The 18,150-nt window shown below is 40.6% G+C and overlaps 1 protein-coding gene and 1 long non-coding RNA gene across 2 annotated transcripts; one reads left to right on the forward strand and one right to left on the reverse strand.

Moving 5' to 3' along the window:
* Positions 1–185: 185 nt before the first annotated feature.
* On the reverse strand, positions 186–17,124 carry CEBPZ (CCAAT enhancer binding protein zeta). Its single transcript, XM_064648601.1, has 16 exons — positions 16,516–17,124; positions 14,609–16,125; positions 13,358–13,589; positions 12,874–13,048; positions 12,164–12,252; positions 11,589–11,642; positions 10,801–10,903; positions 9,646–9,714; positions 7,922–7,988; positions 6,471–6,571; positions 4,528–4,585; positions 3,362–3,570; positions 2,587–2,670; positions 2,061–2,122; positions 1,893–1,974; positions 186–1,473 (listed from the first exon to the last, which is right to left on the reverse strand). Exons 1-16 carry the CDS (start codon positions 17,107–17,109, stop codon positions 1,334–1,336), a joined length of 3,636 nt encoding a protein of 1,211 aa, XP_064504671.1. The 5' UTR covers positions 17,110–17,124; the 3' UTR covers positions 186–1,333.
* On the forward strand, positions 1,041–5,658 carry LOC135411269 (uncharacterized). Its single transcript, XR_010429070.1, has 3 exons — positions 1,041–1,129; positions 1,373–5,406; positions 5,515–5,658. It is a non-coding gene; the product is annotated as an uncharacterized LOC135411269 (long non-coding RNA).
* Positions 17,125–18,150: the final 1,026 nt, after the last annotated feature.

Genomic DNA, 18,150 nt, shown 5'->3' on the forward strand with positions numbered 1-18,150 from the left:
TGTCCCTGCAGTAAAAGAGTGCCTGTCCTGCTGCCAAAAGGCAGCTGTTGCTTTGGCCAGGCAGGTAAGAGTCCGCCCATTTCAACAGTATTATGGTCTTTATGCAAAGTTCAAGCTGAACTTTGCCTGCACTACATCAATTTGCATTTGTTTTTTGAGATTCAGATGACATCTGTCTGTTTGGCTATTTTTCTTTGCATTTTTATTAAAGAAATATATAACAAACCCATGGAGAACAGATGTTTCAACCTGTCGTGGTAACTTGGTGCTGAGCATTCACGGTTCTATTTTCCCCTGCTTTTCAGTTCTAGATCCTAATTTTTATATGCTTAGGTAGATTTTCTTAAATTGCAGTTCAGTAAGGTGTAGTGAGCTCATCTAACAGCTCAGTGAACTCAGAGTGAGGCTTTTACTGCTTTCTTTGTTCTAGCAATAGAATGGATAAGATCCTTCTATGAGCTGCTGTAAATCCTTAGAATAGCATAAAGCTATCATAATTTTCTAGTGAGTTGCCAGAGCAGCCCACAGAAGGATTCATTGAATACCTAAAGCTGCATAAGGGAACAAAGCAGTTTTCCCAGTTTTGATTTGCATGTCTGTCTCTCAGAGGCATTCAGCTTCCTGTGTATCTGTAGCTTGTAGTTGGTTATCACAATTGTGAGGAAGCTCAGAAAACACTGATGATGGGGCTGCACGTACAAGTAACCTCAATACAGTCTGTGATATGATATTAAAAAATAAATTCAGATCATAGTGGTGGCTGTAATTAAAGAGCTCAAACAAATTTAGATAAAACTAATCTAGTTAGAAAAACAGTGCATTTAATTACCTTAAAGTATGTTGGGAAAGTAACTGTGATTTACCTTTCTTGTCAGATTTCAGATACACAATGCAGAAGAGGTTTCCATCAATTCTGGAAGGTAGGTTTGCAGCTGTTGGCTTCAGAAGGATGGCTGAAGCTTCCATTGCATCTTAATGTACAAAACCAATGTTACTACTGCTTAATACTCCAGGAGACACTGCAGAAATGTTTATTGTTTTGGCTGGAGTGTCAGGCTTTTGGATAGAGACCTTGGAACTAGAGGGGTGTATATCCAATAAAACTAGCCACAAAGTGGCTCTTCTTCAGGTATGTCTAACTTAGAGCTGACACAGATTTTCCTATTTTTCAGTTTATTACAAATCCAATGAGTGGTCTGGAATTCATGGCATAAGGGAGAATGACCAAATGACGTGGTTAAGCAGCAAGAACTGAAGTAAGAAAAATGTGGGATTAATTAAAAAACTGGGTTTGAATAATTATTTTTAAAATGTCCACATCAAAATGTCCAGTTCATCTTCTTGATTTCTTGCGTTTGTACTTGTTTTTCAGCCCTCTGTGCCTGAACTGTTTCTTCCTCTTGATGATGCTTTTCACGTCCCTGTTGTGAAGCCACTTGTCACGCTCTATTTCCCACTGGATCTGTTTGACATCTGTAGGAGGGAAGGTGAGAAATAAGGAGCCGATGGATATGTCTTACCGTGATATGGCATACAGATAAATCATGCAGAAGTTAAAACTTGGCTACTGTATTTATAAATGTTTAAATAAAGTGCAAGTGAACATTTTTTTTTTTTGAGAAAATGTTGAGGTTTTTTCACTTCACAAAACAAATCCTACCATCTCAAAGTTTTAGACACCGATTTGTATTTTACTAATGCTAGAAATGCTGGCATTAGGAGCAGCTGAAGGAAACTACATCATGTCTTTCTGATGTTGAGCTACTGTGCCAACTGTGTGGTTTCTGACTGTGTATTTCAGTTGAAGATGGTCCATCTTTTCAAGTACAGAATCTGAAGAGAAAGAAGTAAACCAGCATTACAACTGTCTGCTGTTTGCAGCATGCACTTACTTGCATTATCTCTGTTGGCCATGGCGTTCATTCCAATATTGTCAAACTTGGACCCGGCATTTTCATCCAGCAGATAGCCAAACTTCAAAGAGAGAAAATTTTGTATTTTGTTACAAAGAAACAGGTAAAATGCTTGATCACTTTTTGCTAAGCACCAGTCACACTCACCTCTTCCGCAGATGCCAGTATACCAGCATCTTGGAGTTTTTTCTTCTTTACTCGGTTTGATCCTTTAAACAAAATATGAGACAGAATTTCAAGTTCACAGAGACACTAAAACAAAGCGTTACCATGTTTTTAATTTTTAAAATTTATTTAATGAGACCATCTAAAATAGCTGTGTTAGAAAACTTTATTCTCCACCTCCCCTAAAAAAAATAGAGAAAAGTTTCTGAGAACTAAATGGCACAAATCCGTGCATCAGATGTAACAGATGCACAAACCACCAGAACGACTCCATCCTTCTAAAGAAGTTCCTCCTTCAACTCCCTTCCTTCAACAGCAAATTGTCGCTCTGCATTAGCCATGCTGTCTTGAGGACAACTTCCTTTTTGTTTACGGTTTATTCAAATCTGAATCCAGATCCAAAACTGTAGATAATCTACTGTAGCAAAACCCTCCAATTCCACAGTTTTTTAGACTCTGTATTTGTACTGAGCTTTATCAGATGGAAATTATGGCAGTGTTTTCTTACCTTTCAGTGATCCCTCAAAATTCACATCCTTCTTTCTCTTGCCCTTTTTACTCACAGACTTCAATTGCTTGTTCTTGTTTGGATCTGACAGAAAAAAGATTAATCTGTTAACAGCTATAAGAACAGTTTATCTCCTCTACCCTGAATCATCTTTCTGTAGCCTTTAGGTAGTCATTCAAATATTCTATTAATCTGTGCTTTTCCAGCCACTTACACTGTATTCTGTGTAAACTCTGCTTTTCAGTTGAAAAAATAAAACCATGCAGGTGCAAGAATCAGTTATTATAGTGGTAATAAAAATTTGGGTGCATAGCTGTATTAGAGGAGTAAGCTGTTACTTGTGAGACAGCATTTTAAATAAAAGTTACCTCATCTAAAAAAAATCAACATTAAGATTCCGAAGAAAATTGAAAATTACTAATTACGAGATTATTTTATTTTTCTCTTTGAGATCTTTTAATATTTCTCCTACTGTAGCCAGTTATTTGTGTAGAAAGCTACTTTTGTTACTGCCAGTGTTTTCAGAATGAAAGAAACATGTCTCATTTGCAAGTTTTTATACACAGATGCCTAAATCCCACTCTTGCCCAGGAGACTGTCAGGAAATATTTCTCTTAAGACTTCATTGTCTAGAAAAGGACCTGTCATTTCTTTGCTTAAAATCCAAACTCCCCACCTAGGTAACTAAATCAGAATTTACGTGTGTAATTACATATTAGATAACATATTTTTATGGCTTTTTTCCCCCTGTTTTTTGTAATAAATGGTTCTTTACCTAGGTTGTTACCATCATCAGACACATCCATAAATACACCTCCTTCTTCATCCATATCATCTTCAAAGTCTTCCTCCATACTTCCTAAGGAGACTTCCTCATCATCGAGATCACTGAATTCATCTTCATCATCAGAATCCTCCCAGTCAGCACCAGATTCTTCATTGCTTTTGCCTTTCTTACTGCCTTTGGTTTTCTTTTTTATATTACTAAAGAAAGATGTAACAAGCTTAGCACTTCATCCAGCAAAATACTGTTTAGATCTAGGTGACATCTACCTACTGGTAAACACCATGTAGAAAAGTTCAACATCATTGCAAACTACTGTAAATGTAGGCTGAGACCTAAGGTATATGTATTATGCACTCAGGTTATGTTCTCAGCATTAGTATAGAGAACTGTATTATAAAAGTCAACCATTTTAAGAAGTTATGGAGAGAATACTATTCTGAAATTAGCAGAAATGTCAGCTGCAGTATTCTATCTTTGCTCCTTTTCAGAAAGTCTTTGTTTGTAACACACACAAACTGCTCTACTAAACACCACTCTAGATCATAAAAATTTTCAGATTTCACTAGGAGTTTAGACTTCAATTCTCCTGTCACCTCAAGGAAAAGTTTCTGTGCCCGTTCAAAAGCTGCATTGTAGATACTTCAAGTAAAAAAAGAGGCTTCTTAATAATTTACGATTGGTCTTTATAATCTTAAAGGTTCTTTCCAACCTAAATGACTCTATAACTAATGAAGCTGCTAACTTCCTGAGAACCGAGCTCTGTGACCCTGTATTCCACAATGTTTATTTACTGTGTTGGTTAGAACCAGTCCTTAAAGCAGTAGAACCATTATGCCTCATACTGCTTCCTTTTGTACTTGGTATTTCTCAAAGAGAAACCTGAGACAATGAAAAACAAGATTTTACCTTGCCTACTGGGTCACTCCATTGTATAAATAATATACTACAGGTCTCTCACGTGTCAAGCCAGCAAACCATAAGCACCACAGGATCATTATGATCCATTATGGGACACGCAGAAAAACAGCATTACTCAGTGTTCAACTGCTACTGCCTTTTTTGCAAGGTGATAGTCTGAGTCTTTCTGAAAAAGGTCTATCCAGTTTTGCACATCTCTACTGAAACGAGATGTAAGAACAAATTTGAAGTCTTACCCAGCAAAATCAAGGTCATCCTGGTCAATAACGGCATTATCAGCAGCTTCAAAGGTATCTAGGGAGAAAATAAATTATTACTACAAAGCAAGCAAAGAAATATGAATTAAGTCATTGTGTCCAACAAGTACATAGACCTGTTGGAGAAGTCCAGAGGAGGGCCAGAAAGATCACTAGATTGCTGGAGCACCTCTCCTATGAAGACAGGTTGAGAGAGTTGGGATTATTCAGCCTGGAGAAGAGAAGGCTTTGGAGTGACCTTATTGTGGCCTGCCACTACCTAAAAGGGGCTAAAAGAGAGCTGGGGAGAGACTTTTGACAAGAGCATGTAGTGACAGGACAAGGGGGAAAGGCTTCAAACTGAAAGAGGTAAATTTAGATTAGATATTAGCAAAGAATTCTTTACTGTGAGGGTAGTGAGGCACTGGAACAGGCTGCCCAGAGAATGTGTGGATGCCCCATGCCTGGCAGTGTTCAAGGCCACATTGAATAGGGCTTTGAGTAACCTGGTCTAGTGGAAGCTGTCCCTGCCCATGGCAGGGGGGTTGGAACTAGATAATCTTTAAGGTCTCACGTAATCCAAGCCATTCTATGATTCTATCATTGCAAAATACCTAATGTTTAGGTATCATGTTCCTGAACGGTTTATATGATCTGCACCAGTGATACCAAAGGTTCATACTCCTGTAGTAAAAAAAAATCCACAAAATAGTTACCTAAAGCTAAATGAACTTTTTCTGAGAAAAATACTTTTCTTTGAAAAGTAATGGAAGTTTTATTTTATCCAGGATGTAATTTACCACCAGAACTGGATGACATGGGAAGCAGACAGACACAAACAGACAGACAACTGGCCCGTGATACAAACTTAGTCAGCAGGTGGGATATCAGAAGTCTCAAACACTTGCACCAAGTCAGATAGAACAAAAACTAAATTAAGATACCCAAGCAAATGTCCTGTCAGCTAATCTGTATGTTCATTTTCAGATCAGAAGTATCCACTATAATTTCTTAAGGAAAGCAAGCAGACTAGAGGTTGAAAGCTCCTATCATAGGATTCACTTTGGAATAATTTGCTATATAAAAAAGGAAATGAAAAAAATAATCTGAAAAATTACAGCTGTTCTGTTTCAAAAATTTTCATTAGAGATACTAACAGTAAAAAGACAAATGCAATTATTAACAGATTCTTGTCGTAACAAAGACTCTATTAATTGAGTCACTTAGAAAGAACCCTGCTATGAGAATTCAGAATTCTCTAAAAAGACTGTACAAAACAGTTATGGAGAGCTAACTGCATTTTCTTTTCTCAAAATGCATATATTACTGTGTAAGTAAAATATGAAATAATAAAATAAGAGATGTTTTGTGGTACACAAGGAAATTTAGATTCTGGAACAAATCACACACCAATTCCAAAGCAAACAAAGTACATGATACAAGAAGAGCTAAGACTACTGCAGAAGTACACCAAGGACCTTACTGAACAAATAACCTCATAAAATATGTTAGAAACTATGAGAGAAACTGTAAGCAAGATTGAAAAAGGCCAAGCAGCAAAGAAAAAAATGGAAGCAAATGTTACGTTCTGCTAGAAAAAGTTACTCGGACTACATTAGGAAAAGAAAAAAAAAGCATGAACTGCCACTCATGAGCTTAAGCTCAGAATCAGATGATTTCCAACCATTCAAACAAGTTGACTACTGGAGTGGCGTGAGCAAGACCTCTTTTACAAGATGGCCATCCAGTTGGCTTGCACAATGGATCACAGGAACTGCTGGCTGCAGTACCATAGAATGGCAACTGGAAAGTCAGTTTTCTTCCACTTCCATATTCCTGTATCTTGTTCTTTTATGCAATATGAACTACAAAAGGGATAAACTAATAATCTGAAAAAGCAGGAAATACTGGGATAGTTACTGCAAGGAAGAACACAGCCTTACCCAATACTCTTTCAAATTCATCATCATCTACATCTTCCACACTTTCTTCATCATCCTGACGCCTTTGTTTCTCTCTCTTCTTATCGAACTTTGAATAAAACCTGAAATAATGTATAGCTCTCAGACACAAAATTACAGGTGATGATCTTTATGATAACTTTAAAAAAAAAACACCTGCAGATTGTTTCCTGTGTATGCTGCCAGTTGAAAACTGTGATGATTTCAAACACACCTAAAATCAAGAGATTTATATTTCCTTTGTTTTTCAAACAGTCCGTCACTACTGTAAGATTTAAAACAATGAAATTTCACTGGCCAAAGGTGCCAGAAGTTATTTTTAACATGAAAGGGCACAAGAAAGATGTAAAAATTTGCTGTAGACCAGTAATGAAGAAGGGATGAAGTGCAACTTGAATATAATTGGGGAAAAGTATAAAAGACATTGACCCTTAAGTTTTATTTTCTCCTATAGCCCTTTTCTTTTGGGTGCACAGTTTTACCTTCTGTCAGCTATTTTAAAACACTTTTTCACCTTCATTTTATGTTGAAGAACTACCAAACACAGAAGGCAATTCTGATCATATACAAAAGAGTACTTTGTACAGGTGACTTTAAATCTGTAATCTCAGTTTCAGTAATCTTCATTGCAATAGTACTGTTAACTTTTCAGAGAGGGGCACATTTTTAAGCTGCTCTCCTTTAATCTTGAAATTAAAACCACTATTTATTAATAAGATATTCCTCAATATTATAATATCAATTAATTAAAATCAGTAAGTTCCAGTAACCTGACAGTTCAAAAATGTTTAAAGGTCCCTACAGCAATGAATATATTAAACAAAACAAACCAACCAAACAAAAACACTCTAAGTGAATTAAAAAAAATAAATTAAGTTAATTCAAACACTAATTTCCTAAGGAGACACTCACAGGTAACCAGTATTTTGATCTAATAAAAATAAGTCTTTGCCAAATGTGTATCACTCCAGTTTTAGTGCTATATCTGCATTTGTGTATCATACTCTGAAAGGAAATTCAGAGAAACAGAACTATGAGTAATGAAAAAATAAATACTCTGAAAAGTAGCTCCTTTGACTTTTTTTGCTTTGTTCTATTCTAATAAGCTTTGATGCTAATAACGTAAACAAGGTATATTCCAGCTTTCTTTAAATATACTTCTAATGCATAAGAACTACAACCCACAAGATGTTTACTTAATTTTAGACTACAAGCCCTGACTGCCTTTGTTCATAGGCGATGTTCTTTCCTAATCACTTTCGACAAATGTCAAAATTACGTCCCAGAAAAGCACTATCATCATAAGTCACTCAAATCAATCAAAATTTGCAAATACTTGAAATACCAGAGAATACTTGAAAATGTATTGGGTTTTAATGGCATTGCAGTAAAAAACCAACACTTAAAATGAACATTCACAAGCATTTCATTACCTGTGAAAGAACACTTCATCCACTGGGATTTTGCTTTCATCTTTGGCACGGAATTCCTTACTGTTGACTGCAAAAACAAAAAAAGAACTGATTTTACTTCAAGTTGAAATGATTGTTACTCTTTTAAGAGGTTAAACAGCATGCACAGACAGAAGTACGCAGATACCCAGGGTCATCTGTTAAATAAAGTGAAGCTCATTCAAAACCTCTTCAAATAGTTCTCAGTGTATATACTGATACTTCAGTGGGAACAGACCCCATGGAAAAACAGAAGAGGCAAAGCCCTAACCAGGTTCTAAGTTATGTATCAGCAAGGGGGGGGTTACAATCACCTACAGCAGGAATGCATTTAAAACAAAAACGGGAAAAAAAATGTAGGAAGTAAGATGAACTTGCTGTCAGGCACTAAAACGCTGGAACTGCTTCTGCCCATCACTCCTGGCAGTAGAAATGCTTGTCAGCAGCTGCACGGCAGGACCATGCACCAGCTGAGCACACTGAGGAAGGGATCGAGCCTCAACTTGCCTCCATTTCTGGGAAACTGCGGCAAAATATGACACTGCAACAGCAGACCAGCTAGGATTCCCTGTGGAGAAGATTTTTACCCTCATACGTTCCCCTTCCCTCCTCCTCCTCCTCAGAAGTAAATCAAAGGAAAAAGAGGTACTAATTATCTCAGTGAGAATATACTATAATATTTTCTAAGTGACAAGGGTCCAAGTTTCTGAAACCAGATCCGCACACTCACAGAAATACTTCAAATGACCAGTAGAAGGTACCAGAGGATTTGCAATCTCAGCTCTCTAAACCCCAGCAGAGATCAGCTACATGCAACAATTGCATATTGCATATTAACATATCCAAATTTTTGTTATCAAGTGTTTCATTTGTAGAAAATTTAAATTCCTCAAATTCTAAATGTTCAGTCTGCTCCTTCAATTCAGAATAAGCTAAAGAATGTGACAAATAAACTGTACCTTCAAAGGCATTCTAGGCTAAAATTCCTACTTTAAGTTTTAACAGCCATAAAGGTACGTCAACTAATCTGTATAACTAAAACCTCTGTGTTACACAACAGACCCAAAGTCAGAGGAAAGCACATCCCTGGGAATGTTACAGAGGCTCTACCACAGAAGATGATACCTCTTCTGTCCTCAAGCTGCAGGTTTTAATGATGGTTTACCCTGATTTTTAACTGCTGGTTCTTACCACCAAATCCTGCTCTTAATTATTGGAAACAGTGGGACTAGGGAAAAGGCAGCTTCTTTCTGGAAGCAGGAAGACTCTCAGCAAAATAACAGTGCCAAAGGTACCTTACACTAATCGTAGCAATAGCTGCAGCTGTGGCATTGTATGGAGTAATCCATATCATTTAATAAAAGAGCTTAATGTGATTTAAATAATTATACAGATAAATTCGCTGAGATTTTAAGTAATTTTTCAATCATAATAGAGTAAAAATGGCTATAGGATAACTGCCTTTCCCTACATCATTTGTTCTTAGAATGATTCAATGATCCAAAATTTCAGCTGTGGAGATTCCATACACCCTTACAAGAAGATGAGACCTGATCCTGAACATCAGGCACCACCACTGTACTGACAGACACAACTCTCTTCTATTGCTACAACAAACAGCATAGACAGTGCAGATAACATGTCTACAACAACCAACCCAGAATTTTTTAGTCATCATAATCTTAACTGAAAAGCAGCTGACTTACCTGCAAGATTCTGCATATCTTTCATAAACTGCTTCTTCTTTGGCTGCATTACCACACTGCTGGTGTTTTCTGCATCATAATATAAATCAGAAACAAATTACTTTATTACTATTGATACAAAAATGTGAGGAGTGGCTGCTACACCAGTTCGTTGTGCTGCCATCCATATGACTTCAAGAGGCTGGACAAATGGGGAACCTCCTGCAGTTCAACAAGGGGAAGTGCAAAGTCCTGCATTAAGGAGGAACAAACCCAGTGATCAGTACATGCTGGGGGCTGCCCAGCTGGAAAGCGGCTTAGCTGAAAATGCCCCGGTAGTCCTGGTGGACACACAGCTGACTGTGAGCCAGCACTGTGCCCCTGCAGCAAAGAAGGCTGACAGTATTCCTGGCACTTATTAGACCACACCTGGAGCACTGTGTCCAGGTCTGGGCTCCCCAGAATAAGGCAGATATGAGCATATTGGAGAAAGTCAAGCAAAGTGTCACTAAGCTGGTGAAGGGACTGGACTGGAGCATCTCTCCTGTGGGCAAAGTGTGAGAGAGCTATGATTGTACAGCCTGGAGAAGATAAGGCTCAGGGGGTTCTCATCAATGCATATAAATACCTGAAGGGAGGGTGTAAAGAAGAGCCAGGTACTTATCAGTGGTGTCCAGTGACAGGGCAAGAGGTGACGGGCACAAACTGAAACACAGGAGACTCCATCTGAACATCAGGAAACGTGTTTTCACTGTGAAGGCAACTGTGCACTGGCACAGGTTGCTCAGAGAAGCAGTGGAGTTTCCATTCTTGGAGACATTCAAAAGCTATCTAAACAGTCTGTTCTAGATGGTCTCACTCTAGGTGGCCCTCTCTGGAGCCTATGACCTCCAGAGGTCCTTTCCAACCTCAACCTTTCTGCAGTCTTTATATTCCCCTATCACTTGCTTATTCCTGCAAAGTCAGCAGTTCTGCACTGCGAGTGTGAGGGTCAGCAGTACATGACTGTCAGCTGGTTCTGGCTGCAGACATTTCTCTTGCAGCCCTGAAGACTGATCCCACTCCTCTTGCACCACATGCACTCTGATTACTTGGCAAGGGCAATCTGAGAGAATGAGAATTTGGACAGCATCTATAATCAAGATCACATGCTAATATACACAGAGAAGTGCATACCTTTTCCTTTACTGAGTTTGGGATTTCTGTACACAAAGCGATCCAAAAATCTCATTAATGTGAAATCCTGCAAAGGGTCCCCCGAGTATTGAATGTGATTTCCCTGAAGGAAGAGAAAAGCCAAATAACATTAAGGTCTTCATTTTCGAAACACAGCATCTAAACGCAGAAGAGTCAATCAGTTCAAGAATAACATTAAACCATAGTTTTAAAAAGAAAAAGACTTGGGGATATTACATCACTTAGCCCTGATCTGGTTCTTGTTGTTGCAATTTCTATATTTTCTTAAATAAAAAACACCTCCTTTGCTTTGTTTCAGCAATGAACTGCCTTGCAATGTACTTGCTAATAGCAGTTAATACTCAGCGTCGTTTGGACACCACACATTCAAATGGAAAATAAATATTTAAAATATGTATTTGTGCAGGTTTGAGTATTTTGGGCATGGTACCACAACAGTGTTAAAAAAAGAATTTGTTCCTACATTAGGGTTCTGCACATTTAAAAAAAAAAAGTCACATTAAAAGCTATATAAAAACTCTAAGAATCTAATAAAAACTTTAAGAATCATATAATACCCACATTTCTACAAAGTTAGAACTTTGTGAGCAGTCTTCTTTGCACAAAATACTTTAATTCCATGAAAGGCTCAGCATTTGAGTTTATGGTAGAGTTCTGCAGAGCTGCAATCTACCCAGAGTGCAAGGAGACTTTATAATGTATTTTTTCTAACAGCAAAAGACACATACCATGAAAAAAATCAAACCTCAAAGTTAAAGACTACTTACTTCTAGAATTGTTTTTGCAAATAGGGCCACAGATGGATGAAAATGTTCAGAAAGCTGAAAAACATGAATCATTTATTTATTTCTACTTAAAAAAATAAATGCAGTCATTACTCACGTTGACAATCAGACTCTTGACAACACCACTATGTCATAAGACCACTCTGTAACTCATCAAATAACATGCAGATACACACAGTAGAGCAAGGCTGATGTGCTCTGCCCTTGAACAACTGAAGAACATCTAGTTCTAATCTTTTCTTTGCGTTAAATAAATACATTTTCACTTACAATTTTATTTAATGCAACACTAAAAAGCTTTAGTGATCAAAATTAAGATCCAAAACTCAAGAAATACTATTATTGTCCAAATCTCCACTTAAAAATTCTTATTCCCTACTCCAGAATATCAGCATTGTAAGGAACATATACAAGCTTAAAGCTGAACAACGTATCATCTTTAAACTTTCTGTTATGTTATCCAGGGAGCTACTCCAAGAATAACCAAGTTCATTTTCCTCTCTTAATACAAGGGCCACACTAAGAAACACAGTAACACCCAGATAAGAATGCTGTACCTTCTTCAGTTCCCAAAGGCTTGTACTTTCAGCACCACAGTATAAAGGACTTCGGTGCATAGGATCATACGAAGTTCCAGTCTTCCTGCCTGAGGGACGGAGGAGAGGAAAACATCTTAAATTTTCTTAGGCAACTTTACAAGAGTATTATTTTCATTTCAGTGCTGCCCATCATTCTCAGCTGGACAGGCCATGGATTCATTTGGCAGCAGGTAAAGGCTACATTCAGCTGTCCTTCACCAGTGTATGATCAGGGGTATGTACAGGTTAAGTTCCTACGTGCTTCTAAGGAAGGTCTTGAAAACACCCTGCCCTGTTCCAAAAGGTCTTCAGGAAGGAGTGAAACCGGGCACAGGTTCAAAGGTGGACAAATGAGACGCTACACATGCTAACTCTGGATATATGGCTCTGAAGGTGTTTGAACACAGAAGCAAAAAAATTCCAAGCCTGTTTATTGCTAAAGCATAATTTATGTGTTTATTACAAACAAATATTTGCTTATTACAAACTGCATAAAGTGAAATACACTAGTCAGAGTCTCTTCATCACTGCTGAGCTATGAAATAAATTATTCTGACTGATTGCTTTCAATCAAACTTCAATTTAAAAACCAATGTTTTAGTCACTTAACCTTAAAACAACTCTTGATCAACATGTCACTGTTACAGAATGTTACACATTAAATGAATTACATTTTCTTGCTAATTTACCTCCCATATTCAAATGATGCACCCACGAGGCTGTTGAATTTGAATTATTTGTTTTTGCAGAATTTTCCATTGTGTTTCTCTCTTTATCTTTTACTTCTTTGTCTGTATCCACAAATTTTTCCTCATCCTCTTCAGCCTCTTCTTGATCCTTAAAGCACTCTTCATCATCTGACTCCTAAAAACCAAAAAATGTTAGCAAACAGCTTTTCCTTTCCACATTTATTCTGATTTTTTAGAGAAATGCACATATAACTCTTAAGCTACTTACAAAAATCTACGTAAATGATGGCCAATGTTTAAGAAATACAGATTTTTGTCCTTGATACAGGACTTAAAATTGAACACACAAATGTGATGGTTCCTCCCCACTTCAAGAAACAACATCTGAGCAAACCCTCAGGTTACTAATAAACAGGTCAGGGAAAGGTGCTTATAAAAATAGCTCTTACTGAAAAAGAAATGAGATAAAGAAATCATTTTATACCACATGATCCTGTAACTGGACTCTTAACTCCGGTTTTACTCTCAGAAGCTCAGACAGAAGGTAGAGGGTTCCACAAATGAAGGGTGGCATTTGGCCACAAGTGACTTGAAGTAACCTCTTCACAAAGGCCTTCACGCGCCGTAACACTACATCTGCCTTCAGAGATTTATAGACAAGGTTAAGAAACATGGATGGCTTTGAGCAGGTTGCTAAGGCAGGATCTAGAAGCTTCCTGTAGAACACACAGGAGAAAATATTGCTGATTGTCATAATGCAGGCAGGAGAACAACTGCTATTAACAACAATTATCTACATTTTTCAGAGTGCCATCTAAAGGACCAGTGACAGCTTGTTCCCCAATACTCAAAATCATTATGATCAACCTGAACTGTCAACAGCTGTCTAATATATCTGCCTATATATGAGACACTGAAGATTAAAAAAAAAAGAAAATATAAATAAATAAACTGAATTCAACTGGAGACAGTTTCAAAATTTGAGATATTCAAAAAAAAAATAAAAAGAAAATGGTTAGGAATCAGCATGCTTCACAATCAGACCAGATGTATGTACTGGCAGGTTCATTTTCTACCCCAATTTTTTCCAGGCTGTCAGGCACAGTAAGGCGCTTAAATACATTCCACAGTCTGGGGGAACTTAAGATCCCTTTTTAAAAAAACAGCAACTTCCCTTTGATCAACTAAACAGAAACCTGTAAAGATCCTATAAAGAGTCTGAACAATCAGATGGGAGAAAAAAAAATTCTTTTATAATATGAGGCTTTCCAATTACACAAACTAAATCATCTAAAGAATTCGTTAACAAAATATTCCCCCTCCTCACAACAAGAAAAAAAAGGAGACAAGATTTTAGACTATTTACAGGCTTATTTACTTTACAGGCTAATACTCGTAAAAGTGATTTCAGAAGAAACAGTTATCAATTAGTTTCAATTTATTTATCTGGAATAAAAAACTGCCACCAGAAATGAGTGGCAAAGGATGAAATGCATATGTTGTGTTCTCGGGACCTATTGTTTTATCCTTTTAACCTTTTGTTTTATCCCCATGTTAAGTCAAAGAAATCACATACATTTTCTTCCAGCTCACACAAAACATCAGAAATTTTGAGCCAATTAAACACAAAATTAACAAGACCTTAAAAGCAAAATAAGTGTTTCTACAACTTTAAATTAATGGTGACTATCTCATAAAATGAAATTTATATAAAAAATGCAAACCTGCCACTTACTTGTATAGTGCTGCATAGTACCTATCTGACACAGTCTGCTGAGAGTCCATCACTTGAAACAGCAACATCAGGGCCTGGACACTGGTACTGAAGTTTGCAAGATGCAGAACTTTATACAAGGTGTTCATCTGCTCTTTCACTTTCTCATCACCTGTCTCAGCATAAGGGTAAGCTCTGTTTACCCCGCAAAGGAGAGCACTGAGCATTTTGGATTCAACATCTTTTTTCTTAATACAGTTCCGAAAAAAACAGAAGTACAAAGTTATCAGCTTGTTAGCCAATGCACTTTCGTCGTGACTGAGGACTATCTGATTCAGAAAGCAAATGGCATAATATTGAGTTTTCACATTGATGTTTGACCGGTACAAAAGCCTCTCCACCTCACTGCACACTACTCCCTTCATATTTGGATGCTTGTGAAGCAACGTCTCTAAAAGATAAGAGGCTTTGGTGGCGATCTTGTTCTGAGGGTCTCCCAGTTTATTCACCAGCAGGACCAGTAGAGCTTTCTCCTGCTCAGGCTTGTTACAGAGAAGCTCATGAGCAACTGCTAGAGCTCGGGATTTCGCGGCTGTCAGACAATCATGGCTCAGTGTTTCTAACGCCTGCACAAACTCTGCTATCTGCAGTTTCAGGTGATGCTCAAAGTACCACAGTATCAACCGTCTGTCTCTGGAATCCTTGTTGCCACTCGACATCTTCACTATGTTGTTAAACGGTCGCTGCGAGAAAGACCACAATTTTCGATTGTCTGGTAAGATATCTGAAATGAGAAGTTCCTTGAAAGTATCCAAAGCCATGAGGCTCTGCTGCCTGCTGCCCTTTTTCTTTATGAGGTTTACCAGGTTCTCAACAAACTGAAGACTGTGGACAGCACTGTCCTGGATGAGAAGGGTCATCGCTGCCATCCTGTCAGCCAAGGTACCCGAGGACACAACAGTTTTCATCCATGCTGAAGAGGCCCCCTTCTGATAGTCTGTCTTGTTCTTAAACAGGTCTGTCTCATGTTCATACAGCTTTTGGGCCAGGGCCTTATACTGGGACAGAAGTGTCTGATTCTGTGGCTCTGGAGAGAATTCATTGGTGTATTCTAGGTCATACCACTTGCCCCCTGGTTTGATCAGTATTGCTTGCCTAGCATGAAATGCAAAATCTTCTTCCAGTCTTTCTTTCTTTGCTGAAGGTTGCTGGCCCTGATCACCACCAGACTGCTTCTTCTTGCTGTCCTTCACACTGCTTGCCTTTTCCTTGAGTTTTTTTTCTTTTCTCCCCTCTAGTGAAGTAGGATTAGTTTCCTTCTTGCTTTTCTCTTTTTTTGGAGGCTTCTCTTTCTCCTTGCTGCTGCCTTCATCCTCATCCCCCTCCTCCACCGAGCAACTTTTCGCATACTTGCTGAGTCCCAGGGAGCTGATGAACGCCTCCAGCTCCCCTTCCTTCAGGTCATCCATCGTGTCCTTCTTGCCGCCATCCACCATCTCGCCCTCCTCGTCCACGGCACACAGCATCAAGTAATCTTGCTGTGGGCAGCAATGCACAGCTGTTATGGGCAGATGCAGTGCGAGCTCTCTCAAGACTCCCAAGGGCTTCCCCCAGAACGATTTAGGTTGGAAGGGACCTTAAAGACCATTTCGTTCCAATCTCCCTGCCATGGGCAGGGACACCTTCCACTAGACTAGGTTGCTCAAAGTGGCTTTTGAACACTGCAAGGGACGGGGTATCCGTACCATCTCCAGGCAAACCTGTCCCAGTGCCTCACCACCCCCCGAGCACAAAACATATTCCCAATATCTGAGTGGGACCCCACACACCTCGCCCCCCTCCCCCCCCCCCCCCCCGCCCCAGGGCCCGTCCCGGGATGGGGAGTCCCATCCACCACGTGCTCCCGTTCCCTCCTGCCCGTCCCTTACCTTCGTGCCGCCGAGGCGCAGCACCTCGTCCAGCGTGAACCCTCCCGCATCTCCATCTCCTCCTTCCTCATCACCATCGTCCTCGCCGTCCTCCTCGCCGCTGTCGCCGCCGCCTTTCCGCGGGTCCCCCACGCCGAAGTCCCACAGCGCCGCCGCCATCGCCGCCCGCCGGAAGGTCTCCCGCGCACACGCGTGACGCGCGTCCGGCCGCTGCCCCGTCCTTGCCGGGGGGCCGGGACCCGGGAGGAGGAGGAGGAACGAGAGGGAGGAGCGGGAGAACCGGGAGCCGCCGCCATGGTGCTGCTGCTGGCGCGCCGGGCGCTCCTGGCCGGCCGCCGGCGGCTCCCCCGCGCCCCGTCCCCGCCCCACGGTGAGCGCCGCCCCTCGCCCCTCCGCGCCTCTCCCTGCCGCTCCTCCCGGGGCCGCCCCGCTGAGCCCCTCTCTCCCTGCTCTCCCCGCAGCTCCGGCGGCGGCGCGGCCGTGCTCGGGCGCGGGGGGCGAGGCGGCGGCGGCGGCCGGCGGGGACGGGGCGCTGCTGCGGCACCTGTGTCGCAAGCTGCGGGCCAGCGGGCCCGTGACGGTGGCCGAGTACATGCGGGAGGCGCTCACCAACCCTGCACAGGTACGGCGGGAACGGGCCGAGGCGGCCCAGGGGGGCTGTGCCCCGGCCCTGCCGCTCACCGCGGCCCCTCTCCCCTCTCTGTCCCCCCCAGGGTTACTACACCCGCCGCGGCGGCATCGGCGAGAGCGGGGACTTCATCACCTCGCCTGAAATAAGTCAGGTGTTCGGAGAGGTAACGCAGTTCCGTGTGTCCTGAGTGATTTTGCTTGTTTGTTTGTTTACCTTGTCCCCGCGGGACTGGCTGGGGTCCTGGTGGACAACAAGCTGTCCCTGGGCCAGCAGTGTGCCCCGGTGGCCTACAGGGTCAATGCTATCCTAGGATGCATCAGGAAGAGCATTACCAGCAGGTCAAGGGAGGTGATCCTGCCCCCTTCTCTGTTCTGATGAGGCTGCATCTGGAGTGCTGTGTCCAGATCTGGGCTCCTCAGTACAGGAGAGGCATGGAGCTCCTGGTGTCAGTCCAGTGGAGGGCAACAAAGATAAGTAAGGAACTGGAGCATCTCTTTTACGAGGAAAGGCTGAGAGACCTGGGCCTGTTCAGCCTCTTCCTTAAAAAGAGACAACAGAGGGGACTTATCAATGTCTATAACTATCTGAGGGGAGGGTATCAAGAGGATGGAGCCAGGCTCTTCTCAGTTGTGCCAAGCAATAGGACAAGAGGCAAAGAACTGTATGGACACAATCCTGTGCCATGTGCTGTAGGAGGACCCTGCTTGAGCAGGGAGGTTGGACTAGATGTGGTCACTTCCAACTTTACACATTCTGTGATTTCCAGGCCAGTGTTCTGGTACCTTACCAATGTCAAAATACTTGGGTAGCAATAATAAGATTCAAGTTATTTCCCAAAATCAAAATTGGTTCTGAGGGAGGAAGGGGTGTTTTACTTAAAGTCCTTTCATGTGTATAGTCTGAAACACGGTCTGTGATTATTAACGCTTACTTTCATATGGAACTTGTTTATAAATAAAGAGAGTTATGGTGGTTTCCCACTGTAAAAATTCTCCTCAAAAATA

The sequence above is a fragment of the Pseudopipra pipra genome, chromosome 3 (genome assembly GCF_036250125.1).
Source record: "Pseudopipra pipra isolate bDixPip1 chromosome 3, bDixPip1.hap1, whole genome shotgun sequence".
NCBI lineage: Eukaryota > Metazoa > Chordata > Aves > Passeriformes > Pipridae > Pseudopipra > Pseudopipra pipra.

Excerpts from the sequence above, each read along its gene's own strand:
- CEBPZ (XM_064648601.1), bottom strand. The coding sequence starts at position 17,109 with ATGTACTCGGCCACCGTCACGGGCCCGCTGGCCCGCAGCTTGCGACAC. Across the intron at positions 13,049-13,357 it reads TCCAGTTACAGGATCATGTG|GAGTCAGATGATGAAGAGTG; the intron begins GTATAAAATGAT and ends TTTGGTTTTTAG. Across the intron at positions 1,975-2,060 it reads TACTGGCATCTGCGGAAGAG|TTTGGCTATCTGCTGGATGA; the intron begins GTGAGTGTGACT and ends CTCTCTTTGAAG.